This window comes from Coccinella septempunctata, chromosome 7 (genome assembly GCF_907165205.1).
Source record: "Coccinella septempunctata chromosome 7, icCocSept1.1, whole genome shotgun sequence".
NCBI lineage: Eukaryota > Metazoa > Arthropoda > Insecta > Coleoptera > Coccinellidae > Coccinella > Coccinella septempunctata.
Window position 1 is genome coordinate 5,045,587 of NC_058195.1, and position 26,948 is coordinate 5,072,534.

Consider the following 26,948-nt stretch of genomic DNA (forward strand, 5'->3'; position numbering starts at 1 on the left):
TAAGAATTTTTCAATATATCCTCGTAGCTAGGATCAGAACATGTAAGTACTATAAACTAAAAGGTGTACAAAGGCAAGAGTAATGGGAACTCCTCTACGATGGTTACTAAGATACGTGAACTATTCTGATGTAATTATCATTCTCGATAATATGGGATCGTTAATATTTCCAAATAATTCGCATGACCTCCTATTGTTCTATCGAATTTATTGATCGAAAAACCTCTACAAATCATAATTTCTTGGGCTATTACAGTGCTTATTAGCGTTTCGATATTGATCGAAGTATTTAGAATTGAAATTATGACTGATGGCATCTTTGTTATCGAGGTCAATTCACATTAAATGTTGCATATTAATGAGAAATTTTCACCTTGAAAATCAGGATTTCGCATCCCACCAAATTCGTAAATTTCCCTAGGACTTTCTCACGGAAACTCCTCAGAGAAAATAGGTCTTCAAGCATTTCTCGTCAAAATTATCAACCAGTTTGACTAGGAAGTAATTAGATATGAGTTATTCGAACAGAAAATTGAAAAATTGTACCAACCAGCCACCTGTTCATTCCTAGAGTGCAATTAGATTTAGCACCACATCGTATGAAATTGTTATTTTTCTGACGAAAGAGCAATCTAGATGGGCATTCCTGACAACATGTTGCAACATATGGAAGTCGTTCTCCTTATTAGCTATGGCGTATTCATAACGATCGTGTAATGTGCACAGAACTGAAGAGATGCAATATTGTCGCTTCCTTCATGCAAAAATTATACAGGGTGTTTCCAGAAGGCTCGTACAGGATTTCAGAGCAGATGCAGAACAGTGATTTGAATCAAAATCATTTTTTAGATCGAATATCCTTCCGGACTTAAAATCAATAAATAATATAACCTCGAGTATGAAAAATAAAGCTCCAAAATCAACTTGCAGCTGGTTGGGGTATTCTTCGAAGAAACATGAATCATGTTGACACAATGGAGATTAGCACGTGTCTTCACAACAGACGTGCCCTGACTATTTAGTAAACCTGTTTTATTATGCACCTGAAGCTTCTTCTAACGACCGCGAATGTGTGAGGCAATAGGAATAAAAAATTAACTGAATTCCTCTTACAACGTCAAGTACTTTCGAGTACTCAGCTTTTTATCGGCATAAAATTATGCAATTTGGGCAATTTGATGCTGCAAAGATCCCAAAATTTTGAAAAAGTATCTGCATGATTGATTCTGAACGTGATATTTAATAGGCCTTAGTCATATTTTATATGTTTTCATTGTCTTTGGCAACTATACGAGGATATATTGAATAATTCTTAGCCTACTATAGTACCAAACAAAATTTCAATGTCAAAATATTTTATTACTCAACATAATCTCCTCTTTATTGGATACATATATTAGAGCGAACCTGCAACGTCTCTAGACCTCTCAAAAAAAAATTTTTCTTCTTGTTCTGCAAACAAGACCTCCACAGCTTTTATTACCTCCTCGTTGGAAGAATATTTGCGACCTTTCAAACTTTTTTTCAGTTGGGAAAAGAGATGATAGTCGGATGGAGCCAAATCTGGTGAATGAGGGGGGTGTTCCAGTAACTCAAACCTTAAATCACGAAGTTTTTGCATGGCAACATGAGATTTGTGTGCAGGGGCGTTGTCCTGCAAAAACAAAACACCTTTGGATAGCTTTCCACGTCTTTTCTCTTTAATTTTTTCCCGTACAGTGGTCAGTAAAGTCGAACAGTAATCTCCGGTTATTGTTCTACACTTATCGAAGAAAACAATCCCAAAGAACTGAAGCATGAACTTTTACAGCAGATTTTTGGACACGAAACTTCTTAGGTCATGGAGAACCAGAGTGTCGCCATTCCATCGATTGTTGCTTTGTTTCTGGATCGTAGAAATGTACACAAGTCTCATCCAAAGTAACAGTTCGGTTTAAGAAGTCTACATCGTTTTCAAATCGAGCACAGGTCGAACGCGATGCTTCTACCCTTGCACGCTTTTGGACAACATTCAATCATTTGGTTTCCATATTGCAGCAATTTTTCTCATGTCCAAATTGACAAGAATGATATGATGAACGCGTTCGTATGAAATATTCAGTGTCTCTTAGCCCAATTCGACGGTCTGATAAAATCATATCATGAACTGCATCGATATTTTCGGGGACTGACACAGAAACTGGCCTTCCCTATCGGTCATCATCTTCAATGGAAAATTTACCTCTTTTGAAGCTTGCAGTCCAATTTTTCACGGTCGCATACGTAGGGCATTGATCACCAAAGGTATTAAGCATATCTTAGTAAATCTGCTTACTTAACCCTTTTAAATACAGGTACTCGATGATGGTTCTATACTCCAATTTTTCGATTTCCACAATTTTGGTGGACATCTTCTTTCTTTTAATTGATTGCGTAACTCTGGTTTACTTTTTCGACCTCAACCTTCACACTGACACTCCTAATGACTTATTGTTCGTTGCTATGGTAACGCAATATTTTTTTATGCATGGAACTGGTCTAGGCTAACTAGATATCAATACATCCTCGTAGATACCTACTTGTGAAGTACAGGAATAGGATTTTAAAAGAAATACTGTTGTGAGTTTGTGCTGCAACCAATTAACAAGAATCCGAAACTCGAAGATGCTACTGTCCTGTACAGAAACACCAATTAAAAACGATTATGCTCTAATTTGAATTATAAACCATGGCAGCACCATATCTAAGCGATTCGATACAGCGTTGTTTTTTCAATTAAGGTTTCGATTAACCATGACTTATTTTCTGGTAGCCACTTCGATGATTTCAATAACAGATAAGAGGATATGATATTCGTTTCACGTTACTATTAAAGGCTACTGCTAAGGCGTTGCAAATGTCATACTTATCAATTTTCTGCAGATAAAATCTGACGGTATTATTCACATTTATGGGGTGAACGAAAAGATGATTTTGTATGAAGAGGGGGAGAAGGCCCAGGTGCAGGGACATCCATTGAAATTTAATGCCCCATTAAAAATTAAAACTTTCATTTCTGAAGGAAAAAATGGAGAAAAAAAATCTTCGTGCAGCAATATTATTTTGTGATAAAAAATGAGCAAAACAAGGTACAATATTAGGATTGAAAGATGAAAATACCTACTCCAAGAAATGTGATACATAGTTATTTTTCCCATTTGTTTCAGAATTATGTTCCCATAGAAACCCCGTCAGAAGTAGTCATTATTGCAGAAAATATATGATGAATCCTAAGTACATCCTCATCTGGTAACTCGTTGGAAATGTTACAGGACCTAATGCTAGACCGACTTGTTGTTTTGCGAAGAGAAAGAACATATTTCTCATAGTAAAACATCGGTCCAGTCAATTTTTTTCACCGAACATAAAATAAACCTAGCTTGGCTCCAAACGAGCACTTAAACTGAATCACATATAAGAATAATTAGTTCTCGTTTTGCAACATCTACAAAAAATTCTTCAAAAGAATGCAAACTTCATTTCAGGAGATGATGGAAAGAGAATGTTTAGACTATAATAAAGATTTTGTCGGCCATCCATTCCTCGAGTGGATAAAAATTTGTTATCCATTGATGATGATTAATTTCAGCTCCTTTGATATATTCAAGATTGAAAGTTTCAGTGAGAACACGGAAATATCGAGTAAGAAATAACGTTCAGTAATAGTCAGCTTCAAAATTCAATAGACTACTCGACTATACGAATTTTATTGAACATTATAAACCTAAATGGGCAGCCAATAACGTCGAAATCATGAAAGAGTAATAATTCTGTTATAATAAGCAAGTAAATATGCGATAATAGTAGTATTAACTAAAAAACTATGGTCGACATTCAGATGGTTGAATTTGATCATCTGAAACTCACTTCCTTATGCTCGAGATAGATTAATATTTTACTATGTAATACTAGGTTTGATCTAATGAAGACTATTCAACATACGGGATTTATATCTTCCCAAACCCATTAAAAATGGATTGAAAATGGATGAATGGGCCATTATGAAGACCTAGGTTAGCATTACGATTATGATCGACTACGTTTGATGAAACTGTAGAGGGAAATAGAGTCGTTTCTTGATATTTGAAGAAATATTGCTTTCAAGTTCCCACAGAGGAACTCTCCTAGTAAAAATCTCTAGATCTAATCGAGCTTGGCCTTGAAAATTTTTAACTGATCATATTTCTTTCGGGAATTTTCGAAAGACTACTTCTGAACCTCGTATCTCCCAAAACTGTCATCGTAGATCTAAATGTGATACATATTCTAAAGAAGCAAACCCCCTTGTATTGAATCTCGAAATTTCATCCACCATTGTGCATTTTTTTGGTCTTTACGAGTTTTTTAGTGACCCAATCTTGGAATTGGAATTTTTCGACGGTCAACTTTGAACACGCCTATATCCCAGAAAAATCATAGTAGATCCAAATGTTATACATATTCTGAAAGAGCATCTCTTTAAGTGATACTGGTGACTGTCCCCACCTTTTTGGGATGTTGTTATCTAGTTTTAAAGTGAATTGACAATTGAAGAGATCTCCTGTGTATTCGAATCTTCAGTTAGTAAACCTAAAATTGTAGGTTGATCCTTTATACCTTCCTATTCATTAAATCTGTATCAGTTTTCTCATCTGACGCTCGATTATGGTAGCATCCGACGAGAGGGAAGAGCGAACTAATCTTTTCTTTTTTTCAGAAGTGGTAATGTGCTTGAATGAGGTGTCATTATGTTACGTTGAATTTACATTGGATGAAAAGAAGGCGGCTCTCTTGAAAGATGCGTTCCAACACGTCCTCATGAAAAATTGATACCTGATATAATTATAAGGGCAGCAATTAAAATGGAATCTTCCAATCTAGATATGGAGATCTGGGAGATGCGTATGCTACCACAGAATGGATTCCTTGCTACTTAGTGGTTGATTGGAATTGCGTCGTTTGCCTTGATTGCAATGGAGAGATTGAAAGTTTTCAAATATTACCATTAGTCTTTGTTTAAAGGCTGAATTTAACCTGAAAAATGAAGTCCTTCCTTTGGTGAATTTTGCTATGATACATTGAAACAGACAATCACTGAATAAGCTTGAAACCACCATCTTGGAGACTGCTTGTTAGGTCTCGAGTGTCTCGAAAAATAAAATAATCTAATGGTGTATAATTAATACACGAGATAATCACCACCGTTACAAGATGATAGGAAGCTGTGTGTGTGAACTAGCGAAAGGATAGAAAATTCTTCTAGATCTGCTGGCAATATTCACGCATATTGGCACTCAACATTGCCAAGGTACAACTTTCACACCAAAAAGAAAGGAAGGAGAAAGATCTGTAATTAATAATTGCAGGTAACTTCGCAATTATGAGATTATCTTTTAATAGGTGGGTATTCACGATAAATGGCTGCACAAAAATTGTTTTATTGATGACATAAAGCCAGATTCAAACTGAAACTGGCCATAATTCATAAGGACAGAATCCTCGCTTTTGAGACGTGGATCAAATCGCATTTTCTGAGATGACATTTCCCACCCTATAAAATCATTCAATACCAGTAGTTGGGGAGTCGACGATGCTTAATCTAACCTAGTGGATTCTGAAGATTAGATGGTAGAAAAAAAAAAGGTTCTATGATATATGCATTTTCAGCGGTGAGGAATGTGTTTGCAGGTTCTCAAAGATGTTGAAAAAATCGTCAGCTATACATACTAGAGCGAGGAGCTTAGCCACACATGCAAAAGGCCAAGGTCAATGTAGAAACCCAGTCTAATGTACATTCAGCGTCATATATCTCAAAAACGTTCAAACGTAGAAGAAATTGCTTCGGACAAAATTTGTAGAAAATGTTATGTTCTACAATTTTTATAATGAATGCGAAAACAACTCCTCAGGAGAGGAGATAATTCGAAAAAACTGTTTTTTGTGACCTTAATGGCCAATTTTTTTTGTTTCGGCTTGCTGAAACTGTCGGATTATATTTTTTCCGTTATGCTTGAATAATAATTAGCTTCAAAATAGGAGAAAACGCCACTGCGTTCTTTTTTTCTTTGGTGTAGCAGGGGGAAAATCTGCAAGTCAGACGAACCACTCTATCCTGAGGGGGAACAAGTGTGAGGATTCTCACTCTCCTGAGCTCGAAACCCACTAAAAACTCTTAAATGCTTCTTGAATATTGGTTCCGGGCATTTGCCTATAAACCGTTCATCTCATAGTCGGTTTTCTTCTCGCATACTATCGTGCTGGGATTTATGTGTTTATCCTCTATCGGATAACACTTTATTGGAATTTTGAATAAGTTTCTGTTCTTATTTAAATCTCTTTCTAATTGAGCTCTTGGTCTCCTTCGGTAAATTTGCATTCTCCTCTTGTCTTTCTCTGGGTCGTAGTTCACTAGTCTCCTGAGTTCTTGATTCGGATGGTTTTTCGCTGTTTTGAATAATTTCTCAGCTTTTCTGTTCATAAATTCCGTTATGGTTTCCCATTTCAGGTCCCTATAAAGCTGTCTATTCCTGACAAACCCAGGTGCATCTATTGCACATCGTAGCAGCTTGTTTTCAGTGGCCAGAAGTCTTTTGATGTGGCTCTTTGCCGCGAAACCCCAGGCAACTGATCCATAAGTCAGTTGAGGCCTAGCAACGGCTTTAATAATCTTCTATTTTGTCTCTTTCGACATGTGGCTTCTTCTTCCTATCAGAGGGTAGAGTCTATTCATCGCTGCTTTCGTTTTGTCGATTGCTTGTTTGATATGACTTTTCCAAGTAAGTCCTTTGTCAAGCGTTATTCCTTAATATTTGGCTTCATTTTTCCAGTCGATTTCTTCGCCGTCAACTTCTAGATTCGTTGTGGGTCGCAGTCTTCTCTTCTATAGTAATATTGATTTGCTCTTTTGTCCATTCAGCTTGATTTTCCACTTTATACACCAGTCATTTGTTTCGTCAATCGTTTCTTGTAGAACTCGTTGTATTACTTCTGGGTTGCGGTTTCGAGTTGCTATGCCTGTGTCGTCAGCATATAATGTTAGCATGGTTCTTGAATTCTTCGGAATATCGTGAATGTATATGTTGTACAGAAGTGGCCCAAGTACTGACCCTTGGGGTACTCCAGCCTCTATATCTCTTGTTGTGGATCAATCTCCTTCCACTTCCACGTAAAATCTTCTATTCTTGAGATAATTCCTGATCAACTTGCATATTTTGATCGAATATCCAGCACATCTCATCTTATATACTAATCCTTCATGCCATACTCTGTCGAATGCTCTGGCGACGTCTAGTAAAACAAGATTTGTAGCTTGTTCATTTTGGAATCCCTCTGTGATGTATTCTTTTTTTCTTTTTTTATTATTCTGACAGGCTGTCCTAGACAATTCAACCTTATATACAGCATACAGCTCTGATGTTTGGTGGGGATACTCTACAGACTCCACGGTTGAGTAAACCCCGAATTTCCTTCTTGGGCTCCCCGACTACAGTACAATATCAACGAAATTCTGAGGTGAAATGTAGGAGAATTTTTGATATCAATAATAAAACCACCTCACTGCAAGAATCCCAAGCTCAATCCTCATTTCGTGTGAAAAAATCATGTTATTTCGATATCCTCGGGGTGGAATCTAACAAAAGGCCCATTTCCAAGCTTTCCGTTCACTTTATTACCCCTTGACATTATCCGAGAAATGATGGATGACTGAAACATAAGACCGACTAGCATTCAACCACTTTCTTCGGCGAAGTGTTGACCTGGGAACAATGCAAACAGAGTTAGCCTGAAACCTAGTAATTCAACTCACACATCGCCATTCCCACAGATAACAGTTTCTTTCACCTGTTATGAAGAGGCAAAAGTGCACATAACATGTACCTAACTGGGTCATTGTTTCCGGAGTAAACTAATCAACTTGGCTAAGAACAACAAGAATACTACATGGAAATTATTTCAGTGCCTCGTTTCTCGTACTCGGAGGATTGACTGAATGTCTTAATTATTGCGACTGTGTTGCTAATTTGGGGCAAGTAGTTGTACTCCTGTTAGTGGAGGATTCGTCACTGGATACCGTAATGATTAATTTTATCAGAGCAACTTACAGCGAGAAACAAGATACAGTCCATTAGTTCGATGTTGATACAGAGCAGAATCGACTCGTGGGAGAAATAAGTTGAGTTTATGGGTAGCAGAAAGCAAAACGCTATGAAGTTCACATCAAATCTTCTCATCTTCGAAGAAATAAGTATAATCGTTATTCCAACTGAATTGATAGGATTAATTAAGATGTAGGTTCTTAATAAAAGATTTTTAAACTCGAATTCCAATACTTTCCATTTTTCAACATTCGAGTTCGGTGGAATCTAACAAAAAAATCATAATAGATTTAAACGTGATATATTCTCTAAAAAAGCAACCTTTTTAGTGATGAATCTCGTTATTTTTTCCACCCCGGTGCAACCGTTCGATCTTGAGGAAGTTTTTAACTGAACTCAACTTTTCGGAAAGTAAATTTTCGAGTGGTTTTTCTTCTAGGAAAATTATCGCAGATCTTAATGTGATACATATTCTGGAAGACCAACTCTTTTAGTATTAAATCTGAGAATTTCATTCATTTCGGCACAACCGTTCGGTCCTGAGGTGGTTTCAACTGACCCCATCTTTTTGGGAATTTTTGAGAAGTCAACTTTCGATTCGTTTTTCTTCCAGAAAAATCATCGCAGATATAAATAAGATACATATTCTTAAAGAACAACTCTTCTAGCAATGAATCGAAAATTATATCCATTTCGGCCCAACCGTTCGGACTTGACGAAGTCTCAAGTGAAATTTGCACTTTTTGAAAAATTCCATTTTCAAGATGAAAATGTAAACGAGGGGAGATAGGCTTTCGAAATTGCTCGCAATAGATTGAGCTTGTGCGAAAACCTATATTTTCATACCAAAATTTCGAATATCTGGCTCTGTTTAGGAGAAAATAAATTTTTTTGTTTTTCCACTTTTCATTTTCGAGTTGACTTCGAAGAGTTCTCTGGAGTGCAATTCTCTATTGAAGTATCAACTGTTTGGTTTTCCAGAATCTTCGAAATAAATTCTATGCGCTCCATATCCTAGAATAGTATTGGAACATAATGTATTACAGACAGAGTAGCAAATAGGTCATTTTAGGGGGGTCTAACCCCTTGCTCATTTTTGACCCAAAAAATCGAGATTTTCGAAATCGAGTTTTCGTGCTAGGGTGGAAGCCTAGGCAACGCTGATTATATAACTGTAAATCCCAATTGGATCAGACGAATATAACAGGAGATATCGCAGATTGAAAAGTGCAATTTTTTGAAAAATGCCATTTCGACTATGAAAATCTGAACGGATAGAGATAGGCTTTCGAAATTGCTTGCAATCGATTAAGCGTGTTCGAAAACCTATATTTTCATACCAAACTCTCCAATATCTGACACTGTTCAGGAGAAAATAATTTTTTTTGATTTTCCACTTTTCATTTTCGAGTTGACTTTGAAGAGCTCTCTGGAGTGCAATTCTTAATTGAATCATGAACTGTTTGGTTTTCTACAATCCTCAAAACAAATTGTACGCATTACATATCCTAGGACAATAATAGAATATCCTGATTTTCAGACAGAGTAGCAAATAGGTCAATTTAGGGGGGTCTTACCCCTTGCTCATTTTTGACCCAAAAAATCGAGATTTTCGAAATCGAGTTTTTGTGCTAGGGAGGAAGCCTAGGCAACGCTGATTATATAACTGTAAATCCCAATTGGATCAGACGAATATAACAGGAGATATCGCAGATTGAAATTTGCAATTTTTTGAAAAATGCCATTTCGACGACGAAAATCTAAACGGATTGAGATAGGCTTTCGAAATTGCTTGAAATCGATTGAGCGTGTTCGAAAACCTATATTTTCATACCAAACTTTTCAATATCTGACACTATTTAGGAGAAAATAATTGTTTTTGATTTTCCACTTTACATTTTCGAGTTGACTTTGAAGAGCTCTCTGGAGTGCAATTCTTAATTGAATCATGAACTGTTTGGTTTTCTACAATCCCCAAAACGAATTGTACGCACTCCATATCCTTGGACAATAATAGAATATCCTGATTTTCAGACAGAGTAGCAAATAGGTCAATTTAGGGGGGTCTTACCCCTTGCTCATTTTTGACCCAAAAAATCGAGATTTTCGAAATCGAGTTTTTGTGCTAGGGTGGAAGCCAAGGCAACGCTGATTATATAACTGTAAATCCCAATTGGATCAGACGAATATAACAGGAGATATCGCAAATTGAAATTTGCAATTTTTTGAAAAATGCCATTTCGACGACGAAAATCTAAACGGATTGAGATAGGCTTTCGAAATTGCTTGCAATCGATTGAGCGTGTTCGAAAACCTATATTTTCATACCAAACTTTCCAATATCTGACACTGTTTAGGAGAAAATAATTTTTTTTGATTTTCCACTTTTCATTTTCGAGTTGACTTTGAAGAGCTCTCTGGAGTGCAATTCTTAATTGAATCATGAACTGTTTGGTTTTCTACAATCCCCAAAACGAATTGTACGCACTCCATATCCTTGGACAATAATAGAATATCCTGATTTTCAGACAGAGTAGCAAATAGGTCAATTTAGGGGGGTCTTACCCCTTGCTCATTTTTGACCCAAAAAATCGAGATTTTCGAAATCGAGTTTTTGTGCTAGGGTGGAAGCCAAGGCAACGCTGATTATATAACTGTAAATCCCAATTGGATCAGACGAATATAACAGGAGATATCGCAAATTGAAATTTGCAATTTTTTGAAAAATGCCATTTCGACGACGAAAATCTAAACGGATTGAGATAGGCTTTCAAAATTGCTTGCAATCGATTGAGCGTGTTCGAAAACCTATATTTTCATACCAAACTTTCCAATATCTGACACTGTTTAGGAGAAAATAATTTTTTTTGATTTTCCACTTTTCATTTTCGAGTTGACTTTGAAGAGCTCTCTGGAGTGCAATTCTTAATTGAATCATGAACTGTTTGGTTTTCTACAATCCCCAAAACGAATTGTACGCACTCCATATCCTTGGACAATAATAGAATATCCTGATTTTCAGACAGAGTAGCAAATAGGTCAATTTAGGGGGGGTCTTACCCCTTGCTCATTTTTGACCCAAAAAATCGAGATTTTCGAAATCGAGTTTTTGTGCTAGGGTGGAAGCCAAGGCAACGCTGATTACATAACTGTAAATCCCAATTGGATCAGACGAATATAACAGGAGATATCGCAAATTGAAATTTGCAATTTTTTGAAAAATGCCATTTCGACGACGAAAATCTAAACGGATTGAGATAGGCTTTCGAAATTGCTTGCAATCGATTGAGCGTGTTCGAAAACCTATATTTTCATACCAAACTTTCCAATATCTGACACTGTTTAGGAGAAAATAATTTTTTTTGATTTTCCACTTTTCATTTTCGAGTTGACTTTGAAGAGCTCTCTGGAGTGCAATTCTTAATTGAATCATGAACTGCTTGGTTTTCTACAATCCCCAAAACGAATTGTACGCACTCCATATCCTTGGACAATAAGAGAATATCCTGATTTTCAGACAGAGTAGCAAATAGGTCAATTTAGGGGGGTCTTACCCCTTGCTCATTTTTGACCCAAAAAATCGAGATTTTCGAAATCGAGTTTTTGTGCTAGGGTGGAAGCCAAGGCAACGCTGATTATATAACTGTAAATCCCAATTGGATCAGACGAATATAACAGGAGATATCGCAAATTGAAATTTGCAATTTTTTGAAAAATGCCATTTCGACGACGAAAATCTAAACGGATTGAGATAGGCTTTCAAAATTGCTTGCAATCGATTGAGCGTGTTCGAAAACCTATATTTTCATACCAAACTTTCCAATATCTGACACTGTTTAGGAGAAAATAATTTTTTTTGATTTTCCACTTTTCATTTTCGAGTTGACTTTGAAGAGCTCTCTGGAGTGCAATTCTTAATTGAATCATGAACTGTTTGGTTTTCTACAATCCCCAAAACGAATTGTACGCACTCCATATCCTTGGACAATAATAGAATATCCTGATTTTCAGACAGAGTAGCAAATAGGTCAATTTAGGGGGGTCTTACCCCTTGCTCATTTTTGACCCAAAAAATCGAGATTTTCGAAATCGAGTTTTTGTGCTAGGGTGGAAGCCAAGGCAACGCTGATTACATAACTGTAAATCCCAATTGGATCAGACGAATATAACAGGAGATATCGCAAATTGAAATTTGCAATTTTTTGAAAAATGCCATTTCGACGACGAAAATCTAAACGGATTGAGATAGGCTTTCGAAATTGCTTGCAATCGATTGAGCGTGTTCGAAAACCTATATTTTCATACCAAACTTTCCAATATCTGACACTGTTTAGGAGAAAATAATTTTTTTTGATTTTCCACTTTTCATTTTCGAGTTGACTTTGAAGAGCTCTCTGGAGTGCAATTCTTAATTGAATCATGAACTGTTTGGTTTTCTACAATCCCCAAAACGAATTGTACGCACTCCATATCCTTGGACAATAAGAGAATATCCTGATTTTCAGACAGAGTAGCAAATAGGTCAATTTAGGGGGGTCTTACCCCTTGCTCATTTTTGACCCAAAAAATCGAGACTTTCGAAATCGAGTTTTTGTGCTAGGGTGGAAGCCAAGGCAACGCTGATTATATAACTGTAAATCCCAATTGGATCAGACGAATATAACAGGAGATATCGCAAATTGAAATTTGCAATTTTTTGAAAAATGCCATTTCGACGACGAAAATCTAAACGGATTGAGATAGGCTTTCGAAATTGCTTGCAATCGATTGAGCGTGTTCGAAAACCTATATTTTCATACCAAACATTCCAATATCTGACACTGTTTAGGAGAAAATAATTTTTTTTGATTTTCCACTTTTCATTTTCGAGTTGACTTTGAAGAGCTCTCTGGAGTGCAATTCTTAATTAAATCATGAACTGTTTGGTTTTCTACAATCCCCAAAACGAATTGTACGCACTCCATATCCTTGGACAATAATAGAATATCCTGATTTTCAGACAGAGTAGCAAATAGGTCAATTTAGGGGGGTCTTACCCCTTGCTCATTTTTGACCCAAAAAATCGAGATTTTCGAAATCGAGTTTTTGTGCTAGGGTGGAAGCCAAGGCAACGCTGATTATATAACTGTAAATCCCAATTGGATCAGACGAATATAACAGGAGATATCGCAAATTGAAATTTGCAATTTTTTGAAAAATGCCATTTCGACGACGAAAATCTAAACGGATTGAGATAGGCTTTCGAAATTGCTTGCAATCGATTAAGCGTGTTCGAAAACCTATATTTTCATACCAAACTTTCCAATATCTGACACTGTTTAGGAGAAAATAATTTTTTTTGATTTTCCACTTTTCATTTTCGAGTTGACTTTGAAGAGCTCTCTGGAGTGCAATTCTTAATTGAATCATAAACTGTTTGGTTTTCTACAATCCCCAAAACGAATTGTACGCACTTCATATCCTAGGACAATAATAGAATATCCTGATTTTCAGACAGAGTAGCAAATAGGTCAATTTAGGGGGGTCTTACCCCTTGCTCATTTTTGACCCAAAAAATCGAGATTTTCGAAATCGAGTTTTTGTGCTAAGGTGGAAGCCTAGGCAACGCTGATTATATAACTGTGAATCCCAATTGGATCAGACGAATATAACAGGAGATATCGCAAATTGAAATTTGCAATTTTTTGAAAAATGCCATTTCGACGACGAAAATCTAAACGGATTGAGATAGGCTTTCAAAATTGCTTGCAATCGATTGAGCGTGTTCGAAAACCTATATTTTCATACCAAACTTTCCAATATCTGACACTGTTTAGGAGAAAATAATTTTTTTTGATTTTCCACTTTTCATTTACGAGTTGACTTTGAAGAGCTCTCTGGAGTGCAATTCTTAATTGAATCATGAACTGTTTGGTTTTCTACAATCCCCAAAACGAATTGTACGCACTCCATATCCTTGGACAATAATAGAATATCCTGATTTTCAGACAGAGTAGCAAATAGGTCAATTTAGGGGGGTCTTACCCCTTGCTCATTTTTGACCCAAAAAATCGAGATTTTCGAAATCGAGTTTTTGTGCTAGGGTGGAAGCCAAGGCAACGCTGATTATATAACTGTAAATCCCAATTGGATCAGACGAATATAACAGGAGATATCGAAAATTGAAATTTGCAATTTTTTGAAAAATGCCATTTCGACGACGAAAATCTAAACGGATTGAGATAGGCTTTCGAAATTGCTTGCAATCGATTGAGCGTGTTCGAAAACCTATATTTTCATACCAAACTTTCCAATATCTGACACTGTTTAGGAGAAAATAATTTTTTTTGATTTTCCACTTTTCATTTTCGAGTTGACTTTGAAGAGCTCTCTGGAGTGCAATTCTTAATTGAATCATGAACTGTTTGGTTTTCTACAATCCCCAAAACGAATTGTACGCACTCCATATCCTTGGACAATAATAGAATATCCTGATTTTCAGACAGAGTAGCAAATAGGTCAATTTAGGGGGGTCTTACCCCTTGCTCATTTTTGACCCAAAAAATCGAGATTTTCGAAATCGAGTTTTTGTGCTAGGGTGGAAGCCGAGGCAACGCTGATTATATAACTGTAAATCCCAATTGGATCAGACGAATATAACAGGAGATATCGCAAATTGAAATTTGCAATTTTTTGAAAAATGCCATTTCGACGACGAAAATCTAAACGGATTGAGATAGGCTTTCAAAATTGCTTGCAATCGATTGAGCGTGTTCGAAAACCTATATTTTCATACCAAACTTTCCAATATCTGACACTGTTTAGGAGAAAATAATTTTTTTTGATTTTCCACTTTTCATTTTCGAGTTGACTTTGAAGAGCTCTCTGGAGTGCAATTCTTAATTGAATCATGAACTGTTTGGTTTTCTACAATCCCCAAAACGAATTGTACGCACTCCATATCCTTGGACAATAATAGAATATCCTGATTTTCAGACAGAGTAGCAAATAGGTCAATTTAGGGGGGTCTTACCCCTTGCTCATTTTTGACCCAAAAAATCGAGATTTTCGAAATCGAGTTTTTGTGCTAGGGTGGAAGCCAAGGCAACGCTGATTACATAACTGTAAATCCCAATTGGATCAGACGAATATAACAGGAGATATCGCAAATTGAAATTTGCAATTTTTTGAAAAATGCCATTTCGACGACGAAAATCTAAACGGATTGAGATAGGCTTTCGAAATTGCTTGCAATCGATTGAGCGTGTTCGAAAACCTATATTTTCATACCAAACTTTCCAATATCTGACACTGTTTAGGAGAAAATAATTTTTTTTGATTTTCCACTTTTCATTTTCGAGTTGACTTTGAAGAGCTCTCTGGAGTGCACAATTCTTAATTGAATCATGAACTGTTTGGTTTTCAACAATCCCCAAAACGAATTGTACGCACTCCATATCCTTGGACAATAAGAGAATATCCTGATTTTCAGACAGAGTAGCAAATAGGTCAATTTAGGGGGGTCTTACCCCTTGCTCATTTTTGACCCAAAAAATCGAGACTTTCGAAATCGAGTTTTTGTGCTAGGGTGGAAGCCAAGGCAACGCTGATTATATAACTGTAAATCCCAATTGGATCAGACGAATATAACAGGAGATATCGCAAATTGAAATTTGCAATTTTTTGAAAAATGCCATTTCGACGACGAAAATCTAAACGGATTGAGATAGGCTTTCGAAATTGCTTGCAATCGATTGAGCGTGTTCGAAAACCTATATTTTCATACCAAACTTTCCAATATCTGACACTGTTTAGGAGAAAATAATTTTTTTTGATTTTCCACTTTTCATTTTCGAGTTGACTTTGAAGAGCTCTATGGAGTGCAATTCTTAATTAAATCATGAACTGTTTGGTTTTCTACAATCCCCAAAACGAATTGTACGCACTCCATATCCTTGGACAATAATAGAATATCCTGATTTTCAGACAGAGTAGCAAATAGGTCAATTTAGGGGGGTCTTACCCCTTGCTCATTTTTGACCCAAAAAATCGAGATTTTCGAAATCGAGTTTTTGTGCTAGGGTGGAAGCCAAGGCAACGCTGATTATATAACTGTAAATCCCAATTGGATCAGACGAATATAACAGGAGATATCGCAAATTGAAATTTGCAATTTTTTGAAAAATGCCATTTCGACGACGAAAATCTAAACGGATTGAGATAGGCTTTCGAAATTGCTTGCAATCGATTAAGCGTGTTCGAAAACCTATATTTTCATACCAAACTTTCCAATATCTGACACTGTTTAGGAGAAAATAATTTTTTTTGATTTTCCACTTTTCATTTTCGAGTTGACTTTGAAGAGCTCTCTGGAGTGCAATTCTTAATTGAATCATGAACTGTTTGGTTTTCTACAATCCCCAAAACGAATTGTACGCACTCCATATCCTTGGACAATAATAGAATATCCTGATTTTCAGACAGAGTAGCAAATAGGTCAATTTAGGGGGGTCTTACCCCTTGCTCATTTTTGACCCAAAAAATCGAGATTTTCGAAATCGAGTTTTTGTGCTAGGGTGGAAGCCAAGGCAACGCTGATTATATAACTGTAAATCCCAATTGGATCAGACGAATATAACAGGAGATATCGCAAATTGAAATTTGCAATTTTTTGAAAAATGCCATTTCGACGACGAAAATCTAAACGGATTGAGAAAGGCTTTCGAAATTGCTTGCAATCGATTAAGCGTGTTCGAAAACCTATATTTTCATACCAAACTTTCCAATATCTGACACTGTTCAGGAGAAAATAATTTTTTTTGTTTTTCCACTTTTCATTTTCGAGTTGACTTCGAAGAGCTCTCTGCAGTGCAATTCTTAATTGAATCATGAACTGTTTGGTTTTCTACAATCCTCAAAACAAATTGTACGCACTACATATCCTAGGACAGTAATAGAATATCCTGATTTTCAGACAGAGTAGCAAATAGGTCAATTTAGGGGGGTCTAACCCCTTGCTCATTTTTGACCCAAAAAATCGACATTTTCGAAATCGAGTTTTTATACTAGGGTGGAAGCCTAGGCAACGCTGATTATATAACTGCAAATCACATTTGGATCAGACGAATATAAGAGAAGATATCGCAGATTGAAATTTGCATTTTTTTGAAAAATACCATTTCGACGACGAAAATCTGAACCGATAGAGATAGGCTTTCGAAATTGCTTGCAATAGATTAAGCGTGTTCGAAAACCTATATTTTCATACCAAACTTTCCAATATCTGACACTGTTTAGGAGAAAATAATTTTTTTTGATTTTCCACTTTTCATTTTCGAGTTGACTTTGAAGAGCTCTCTGGAGTGCAATTCTTAATTGAATCATAAACTGTTTGGTTTTCTACAATCCCCAAAACGAATTGTACGCACTTCATATCCTAGGACAATAATAGAATATCCTGATTTTCAGACAGAGTAGCAAATAGGTCAATTTAGGGGGGTCTTACCCCTTGCTCATTTTTGACCCAAAAAATCGAGATTTTCGAAATCGAGTTTTTGTGCTAAGGTGGAAGCCTAGGCAACGCTGATTATATAACTGTGAATCCCAATTGGATCAGACGAATATAACAGGAGATATCGCAAATTGAAATTTGCAATTTTTTGAAAAATGCCATTTCGACGACGAAAATCTAAACGGATTGAGATAGGCTTTCAAAATTGCTTGCAATCGATTGAGCGTGTTCGAAAACCTATATTTTCATACCAAACTTTCCAATATCTGACACTGTTTAGGAGAAAATAATTTTTTTTGATTTTCCACTTTTCATTTACGAGTTGACTTTGAAGAGCTCTCTGGAGTGCAATTCTTAATTGAATCATGAACTGTTTGGTTTTCTACAATCCCCAAAACGAATTGTACGCACTCCATATCCTTGGACAATAATAGAATATCCTGATTTTCAGACAGAGTAGCAAATAGGTCAATTTAGGGGGGTCTTACCCCTTGCTCATTTTTGACCCAAAAAATCGAGATTTTCGAAATCGAGTTTTTGTGCTAGGGTGGAAGCCAAGGCAACGCTGATTATATAACTGTAAATCCCAATTGGATCAGACGAATATAACAGGAGATATCGAAAATTGAAATTTGCAACTTTTTGAAAAATGCCATTTCGACGACGAAAATCTAAACGGATTGAGATAGGCTTTCGAAATTGCTTGCAATCGATTGAGCGTGTTCGAAAACCTATATTTTCATACCAAACTTTCCAATATCTGACACTGTTTAGGAGAAAATAATTTTTTTTGATTTTCCACTTTTCATTTTCGAGTTGACTTTGAAGAGCTCTCTGGAGTGCAATTCTTAATTGAATCATGAACTGTTTGGTTTTCTACAATCCCCAAAACGAATTGTACGCACTCCATATCCTTGGACAATAATAGAATATCCTGATTTTCAGACAGAGTAGCAAATAGGTCAATTTAGGGGGGTCTTACCCCTTGCTCATTTTTGACCCAAAAAATCGAGATTTTCGAAATCGAGTTTTTGTGCTAGGGTGGAAGCCGAGGCAACGCTGATTATATAACTGTAAATCCCAATTGGATCAGACGAATATAACAGGAGATATCGCAAATTGAAATTTGCAATTTTTTGAAAAATGCCATTTCGACGACGAAAATCTAAACGGATTGAGATAGGCTTTCAAAATTGCTTGCAATCGATTGAGCGTGTTCGAAAACCTATATTTTCATACCAAACTTTCCAATATCTGACACTGTTTAGGAGAAAATAATTTTTTTTGATTTTCCACTTTTCATTTTCGAGTTGACTTTGAAGAGCTCTCTGGAGTGCAATTCTTAATTGAATCATGAACTGTTTGGTTTTCTACAATCCCCAAAACGAATTGTACGCACTCCATATCCTTGGACAATAATAGAATATCCTGATTTTCAGACAGAGTAGCAAATAGGTCAATTTAGGGGGGTCTTACCCCTTGCTCATTTTTGACCCAAAAAATCGAGATTTTCGAAATCGAGTTTTTGTGCTAGGGTGGAAGCCAAGGCAACGCTGATTACATAACTGTAAATCCCAATTGGATCAGACGAATATAACAGGAGATATCGCAAATTGAAATTTGCAATTTTTTGAAAAATGCCATTTCGACGACGAAAATCTAAACGGATTGAGATAGGCTTTCGAAATTGCTTGCAATCGATTGAGCGTGTTCGAAAACCTATATTTTCATACCAAACTTTCCAATATCTGACACTGTTTAGGAGAAAATAATTTTTTTTGATTTTCCACTTTTCATTTTCGAGTTGACTTTGAAGAGCTCTCTGGAGTGCACAATTCTTAATTGAATCATGAACTGTTTGGTTTTCAACAATCCCCAAAACGAATTGTACGCACTCCATATCCTTGGACAATAAGAGAATATCCTGATTTTCAGACAGAGTAGCAAATAGGTCAATTTAGGGGGGTCTTACCCCTTGCTCATTTTTGACCCAAAAAATCGAGACTTTCGAAATCGAGTTTTTGTGCTAGGGTGGAAGCCAAGGCAACGCTGATTATATAACTGTAAATCCCAATTGGATCAGACGAATATAACAGGAGATATCGCAAATTGAAATTTGCAATTTTTTGAAAAATGCCATTTCGACGACGAAAATCTAAACGGATTGAGATAGGCTTTCGAAATTGCTTGCAATCGATTGAGCGTGTTCGAAAACCTATATTTTCATACCAAACTTTCCAATATCTGACACTGTTTAGGAGAAAATAATTTTTTTTGATTTTCCACTTTTCATTTTCGAGTTGACTTTGAAGAGCTCTATGGAGTGCAATTCTTAATTAAATCATGAACTGTTTGGTTTTCTACAATCCCCAAAACGAATTGTACGCACTCCATATCCTTGGACAATAATAGAATATCCTGATTTTCAGACAGAGTAGCAAATAGGTCAATTTAGGGGGGTCTTACCCCTTGCTCATTTTTGACCCAAAAAATCGAGATTTTCGAAATCGAGTTTTTGTGCTAGGGTGGAAGCCAAGGCAACGCTGATTATATAACTGTAAATCCCAATTGGATCAGACGAATATAACAGGAGATATCGCAAATTGAAATTTGCAATTTTTTGAAAAATGCCATTTCGACGACGAAAATCTAAACGGATTGAGATAGGCTTTCGAAATTGCTTGCAATCGATTAAGCGTGTTCGAAAACCTATATTTTCATACCAAACTTTCCAATATCTGACACTGTTTAGGAGAAAATAATTTTTTTTGATTTTCCACTTTTCATTTTCGAGTTGACTTTGAAGAGCTCTCTGGAGTGCAATTCTTAATTGAATCATGAACTGTTTGGTTTTCTACAATCCCCAAAACGAATTGTACGCACTCCATATCCTTGGACAATAATAGAATATCCTGATTTTCAGACAGAGTAGCAAATAGGTCAATTTAGGGGGGTCTTACCCCTTGCTCATTTTTGACCCAAAAAATCGAGATTTTCGAAATCGAGTTTTTGTGCTAGGGTGGAAGCCAAGGCAACGCTGATTATATAACTGTAAATCCCAATTGGATCAGACGAATATAACAGGAGATATCGCAAATTGAAATTTGCAATTTTTTGAAAAATGCCATTTCGACGACGAAAATCTAAACGGATTGAGAAAGGCTTTCGAAATTGCTTGCAATCGATTAAGCGTGTTCGAAAACCTATATTTTCATACCAAACTTTCCAATATCTGACACTGTTCAGGAGAAAATAATTTTTTTTGTTTTTCCACTTTTCATTTTCGAGTTGACTTCGAAGAGCTCTCTGCAGTGCAATTCTTAATTGAATCATGAACTGTTTGGTTTTCTACAATCCTCAAAACAAATTGTACGCACTACATATCCTAGGACAGTAATAGAATATCCTGATTTTCAGACAGAGTAGCAAATAGGTCAATTTAGGGGGGTCTAACCCCTTGCTCATTTTTGACCCAAAAAATCGACATTTTCGAAATCGAGTTTTTATACTAGGGTGGAAGCCTAGGCAACGCTGATTATATAACTGCAAATCACATTTGGATCAGACGAATATAAGAGAAGATATCGCAGATTGAAATTTGCATTTTTTTGAAAAATACCATTTCGACGACGAAAATCTGAACCGATAGAGATAGGCTTTCGAAATTGCTTGCAATAGATTAAGCGTGTTCGAAAACCTATATTTTCATACCAAACTTTCCAATATCTGACACTGTTTAGGAGAAAATAATTTTTTTTGATTTTCCACTTTTCATTTCGAGTTGACTTTGAAGAGCTCTCTGGAGTGCAATTCTCAATTGAATCATGAAATGTTTGGTTTTCTACAATCTTCAAATTAACTTCTATGCACTCCATACCTGGAGAAGTATAGTAGGCAACACTGATTTTCATATATAGGAGCCAATTTTTTTTCCAAAAAAATTCATTCATTCGATATTGGCCATGCTTCTTCACACTGTGATGGGTACAGAAATCTCTTCATTCTAAATGCATAGACGCATCACCACCTGTTTTCTGGTCGGCTTCCCACCAATAAATAATCTGTCGAGCCAGATTGCAATCAGCAGTAATATTTTTATGTTAATACACTAATATACCGGAAGAACTACCAATGTCCAGTTAAGTTCAAATTATTCATTAGTCAGATAAGACTGAATCGCGAACCACGATATCGAAAATAAAAATCGGATGATTACTTGCTATCTATAAATCTCCCCGCTTTTAATGTTTCTTAATGATTCAATAGATAGGTAATTTCAACACTTCTGCGAGGCTGAAGAGATCCTCTCTTATCTTCCAGGATAACCGTTGGCAAGCAAAAACTGACATATGTCTTTGAAAGGAGGTATCCTGGATGTTTCAAGATGAGCTGTCTGCATGCTTGTTAATGCTGATAACTGTTTTACCGATATTTAACTTCGTTGTGATGCTTTCATGACGCATTCGATCGTATCTAAGACTTCTAAGAGGTGTAGTAGGGCTAAGTTTGATCCAAGAATTGCGTTTGCTACTTATGAAAGTAATACTTCAACTCACACAAGAATTTTAAGGTCAAACAATTGTGGACAGAGCAGTAGGTTCTCATATTTTCCCCCAAAGTGGCTTCAAGAGGCCAATTTGTGAAGATTTGCCTTCAGTGGGGTCTGTGTTGGGTCTTATTTCGAACAACAACTATGGCATATCTATCTGTGTTGATGATCCATAAGCAAGCTCCAAAATATTTACAAAAAGCGAGCTGCACCTTGAAAAACTCGTGATTAATAAAGATCGATTTATCTGGTTCCAATTCGTCTTGTGAAACATGAAACCCTAACTAGAGGCTTCAAATACTGGACTAGATCAAGAATCATAAACGGCTGACCGTGAACCGAAAGTGTATTTAACCGTCACGGCATGTCAATCATTTGACCGATGATAAATATCGCTTGGATGAGTTCAAACAATCCACGTAAACGCACACTTGCTCGGCATCGGTCTGGGAATAACGGGCTAACACTTGTCAGTCACACAAATATCCGCCATTCTCCTCATAACGCTATTTCTTTGTGGCGATCCTGTCACGCACGCGAAACTAGCAAAAATTAAAATGGAAATTGAAAGATACCGTTCGGACTTCTTCTGCCTAGTCACAGGTGCATCCTCTGCAAGTCCAGAGGCGTCGGTGCGTATTCTGATACCTCAACTCTGAAGAACGAGCTGGCCAACACAGAGAAAATAGAAGAAATGAAGCAAATACATATTTTAATGTATTGGGCTAGTACTTTCTACACACAAAAAAGTCTCCACCTAAGTGGAAACAGCCTAGCAAATGATGGATCTAAGGGTCTGTGAGATGTCATTGTCGCAGCTGTCAGTTTCTGATAAGCCCTTCATCATCATATGCTTTCTAAGGGGACAATATCCTGTGAGGAATCCTAACTTATTCTTACTCAGATCCAAATACCTCTTGGATCTTGCAGTTCTCCTGAGGAATTTTTCGAAATACCGGTTGATTTGGGTGACTTGGGACAGTCCTGTAAATTGAGACAATTACCCCCTTGCAGAAACAATTCTATTTCATTTCCACATTCATACAGCAATATGATACCGTTCAATATTTTCGCAGAGTTTTCTGAATTTTTATTAAATTCACTAATTGAAGGTGAGCTCTATAGTAAATACTCCGGTATTTTTCAATTCTTGCTTCCACGCCAGGTACAGAAGATGTATTTCTGAATACGCGCAAGTGCATCCTCCCAACACATTCTTGGAAGTTCTTCCGTTGCCATCAGTGTGACCGACTAAATTGAACCGTCGCAGTTATTTTCATGCAAATGAATGAAAACACCATAAGAACTAGGAGAGTGTACTGTTACGTTAAAATAACGCGAATTAGCCGAAACTGTACCTTAGTAGACAAGAGTGTCACCATCCTCCGCTTGTAGGAGCAGGCGCCTGAGGCAAAAATACTGTCCATCTTGGACATCGGGTAATCTCGATCTGGAGGCTGTTGAATCATCTTGAGCGGTTCAACTATTTCGCTACTATTCGCGAAGAAATGCAGTTAGTAGCTACAACACAGGAATATTTATTATGTTGTTAGCCAGCTCTGGTCAATCACATCAATGATTTATTGGAGCGATATGTACGGGATAATCCTCAGAAGGCACAGTGGAATGGCAGGAACATTTCATCACTTTTTGTCAAGGGATTGATTTCTCTGGAGGGTGTTGAAGATGCAGATGAATGATTGCCTCAAATTTTCATGAGATTTGACAGATTGGAGTCTCAGCTTAAGACAATGCAAAAATAGGCATTGGAATTACATTCTACCTCCAAAAATGCAGCACATCATGCGTGGAGATAAGGAAAATTCGTTATCAGACCGATGATCTTAGATATAACGACTAAGAATAAGATGAAGGATCAACTGTAGAAAAAAGCATTTAAAATACAAGTTCAAGTTGAAAAGAGAAAACGAATTGAGACTGCAGATGACATAAGTTAACTGCTTCAATAAAAAAAAAAGCGTTTTGGTGTATCTACCTTCTATTTACATTCTACAAAACAGGTGCCATCTTCAGGAAGCTGCATCTAATAGCAGAGACTGTCAAAATCAATTCATATGAAAGAAAACTTCCGAATTATAACCGTTTAAATAGATTTTCACTTGAAATTTTTGATAGCTTTGTGTTTTAAAGCAAAAATCTGTATCTATCAAAATAAAAAACATGGGACTTACCAATATGTCCGTTGCTTTTACCATGACCATTCTGTATGAAGTGCGGGTGTCCATTTTGTGGGATATGACCGTTTGTATGACCGAACGCGTGTCCGTTATGACCGGCATGTGAATTATGACCGGCATGTCCATTATGTCCTGCGTGACCGTTATGACCAGCGTGTCCATTTGGAATATGGCCGTTGGCTAGGTGTCCATTTGAAATATGACCGTTCGGAAGGTGGTTGTGACGCAAAATCGTTTGTTGAGGCATGTTTAATCAGAATCACTTAGAAGTACATCAGGAAATCACATAATTTTCACACTTACACGAACTAAACTCACTACTGCTTGTCTAACCTGAAAAAATGAGAAATAAAGTTTTGATTACAATAGATGGAAGCGAATAGAGGAAGAATTGATGATTGTCTGAATGAATTTGGTGTTGGAAACGCAAGGAAACAATTCGTGTCCAGTTATTCTAACAAAATATCTTTATCTTGATTTGTATGGAATGATGCTGTCAATGTTTCATGATTGAACATTCCAATAGTAGTTCTTCGAAGCAACAATTATGTTGCATCTGAAATTTCTAGTCAGGAAATATTCCAAAATTGTCCATCCTATATTTTGAATTATTTTCCAATTCAATGGTCACTTTCAGTCAATAGCTGCAGAAGCTAATATAATTTGAGCATTATATGAATGAACTCAAGGTGAATTGTGATTACCTCATCATAAACCTATCTTCCTGCGATGATAAATGGCTGAATTATAAGAGAAAACAACTAATTTTCATAAAATACAAAGTCCAAATTTCCGTCATTTGGATGCACACTGACTCAAAGGAAAAAAAGTGTTCAAGATCGAGCAATCAATTTCTCCAGTGATCAAGGTATCAACACTTGTTGACCATTAATGCACAGCATAACAACCGTTATTTATAAGATAAATGGGTATTTTTTTTCGAACCAACCAAGCATTGAAGCTGAAAGGATAGCGCTTTTGTAATGGAATTTTGTTTATTAACGATTTTTCTGAAAAACCTCCCTATGCATGAAAAGTTACGTGATTCAAAATAAAAATCATTTTTCTACAAAGAGGAAAATAACCTAAATAAGAAAATTTTCACTCAATCTGAACACATAAAGACAAAAACACTGTAGTAACAAGGCGATAATTTTCAAACCATTGCAGAATATTCTTATTCAAAGGTCAGAAAAATGTCAATTAAATTCGAAAATCTCACAGGCACAGGTCATGTATACAAACTTCAGCCATGGAAATAGCAATAACGTATTTAAACCGAGCATGCAAATTATCGTATAAGGTGTAGAAACCTTGGCTCATCAAATAATCACGTATTTTTTATATTCAAATTAGCACAATCAATCTTTCGTGTCGATTGAAGATATTTGTTGGGAAAAACAATGATCGAGCGAATGTTGAAAAGTAACTCGACTGTGAAATTCAAGATGACAGGAACCAAGAAATGAGATTTTCGAGTAGCTGTATTCTTCATTCAATTTTTTTCGGTGAACAAGACTGAAATGAATCTGAGAATTTCATAGAGAAAAAATCATGAGTAGATTTTTAAAATCTTCTTATATTACCCTGGATATATTTATAAATTACGACATTATAATTTTTTATGAACACTCTCAGTGTATTCGTGATCAAAGAGTATCAGGTAGTATCCACAGGAAAAAATTTATGAAGAAAAATTGTATGGGATCATAATTTGTAACAATGAGAATTATGTTCTTCCAAGGAAGTTTCTAGTGATAATCTATTGAGAATATTGATCGAATGTACAGAATAGTGATGGAATAGCTTTCGATCTATTTTTTTCAGGTGAACCTATTTCTCTCAAATTCATTCATAGGAGAAAAAAAATACGAATTACCTATTAATGGATTCTTCAAGGATGTTTCACAGACATTCGTTGTTTTTCTCAAGTCGAGTTTTGATTGAGTAAGTATTTATTTTTCAATATCATGTGGAAAATATTTGTTTTTCTTCATATAACGTTTCTCTCCTAAAATTTCACCTGTTTTTTTTTCAAAAATTCGATAGAATTCAATGCCTTCTACAAAATAATTTTTCCAGTTTGTTTCAATTTGATTAGATTCAGATTCTCATAATTTTTCAAATTTAAGTCGTTGTAAGGCCATTCTTACAAAAATGAAGAATTTTTGTTACGATCACTTGAATCTCAGCCTTCTTGAGACACAGATTTCAAAAAAAAATTACCTACCACAATTTTAATCCAGCTAATCCCAAAATTGGCGACGAAATACAAAAGTAAACAATCTTCGAACGCACGTGTTGACGCTCGCGTGAACGAACAAGCGACAGCTCAAGCTCGAAGAAAGACCGGTGTTCGACTGGTGCTTGAAAATTGAAGTCCGGACTCCGGAGTTTGAGCTAGGCGCGCTAGAAAAAAGCCGGTGGTCTCGAGTTGGGCGTTTGGAAACTGCGGTAGGAAGTGATAGGAAGATCCGAAGAAAAACGTAGAGATGTGATGCGGTGTTACATCGTTGAGCATTGGCATGATTAGGTACGAGCAGAATATTGTCGAAATTCCGTTCTTGGATGGGAGAGAAATGCGAAGAGGTGTAGGTTTGTGCTAATACGTGTGCCAT

The 26,948-nt window shown here is 36.3% G+C and overlaps 1 protein-coding gene across 1 annotated transcript in view; it reads right to left on the reverse strand.

Moving 5' to 3' along the window:
• Nucleotides 1-26,711, reverse strand: part of LOC123316789 (calpain-9-like) — a 78,220-nt gene extending 51,509 nt beyond the window's left edge. Inside the window, exons 1-2 of the mRNA XM_044903015.1 lie at nt 26,561-26,711; nt 24,325-24,663 (exon numbers count right to left, since the gene is read on the reverse strand). Coding sequence (XP_044758950.1) covers nt 24,325-24,577 — 253 coding nt within the window. The 5' untranslated portion in view covers nt 24,578-24,663; nt 26,561-26,711. The remainder of the gene's footprint in view (nt 1-24,324; nt 24,664-26,560) is intronic.
• Nucleotides 26,712-26,948: the final 237 nt, after the last annotated feature.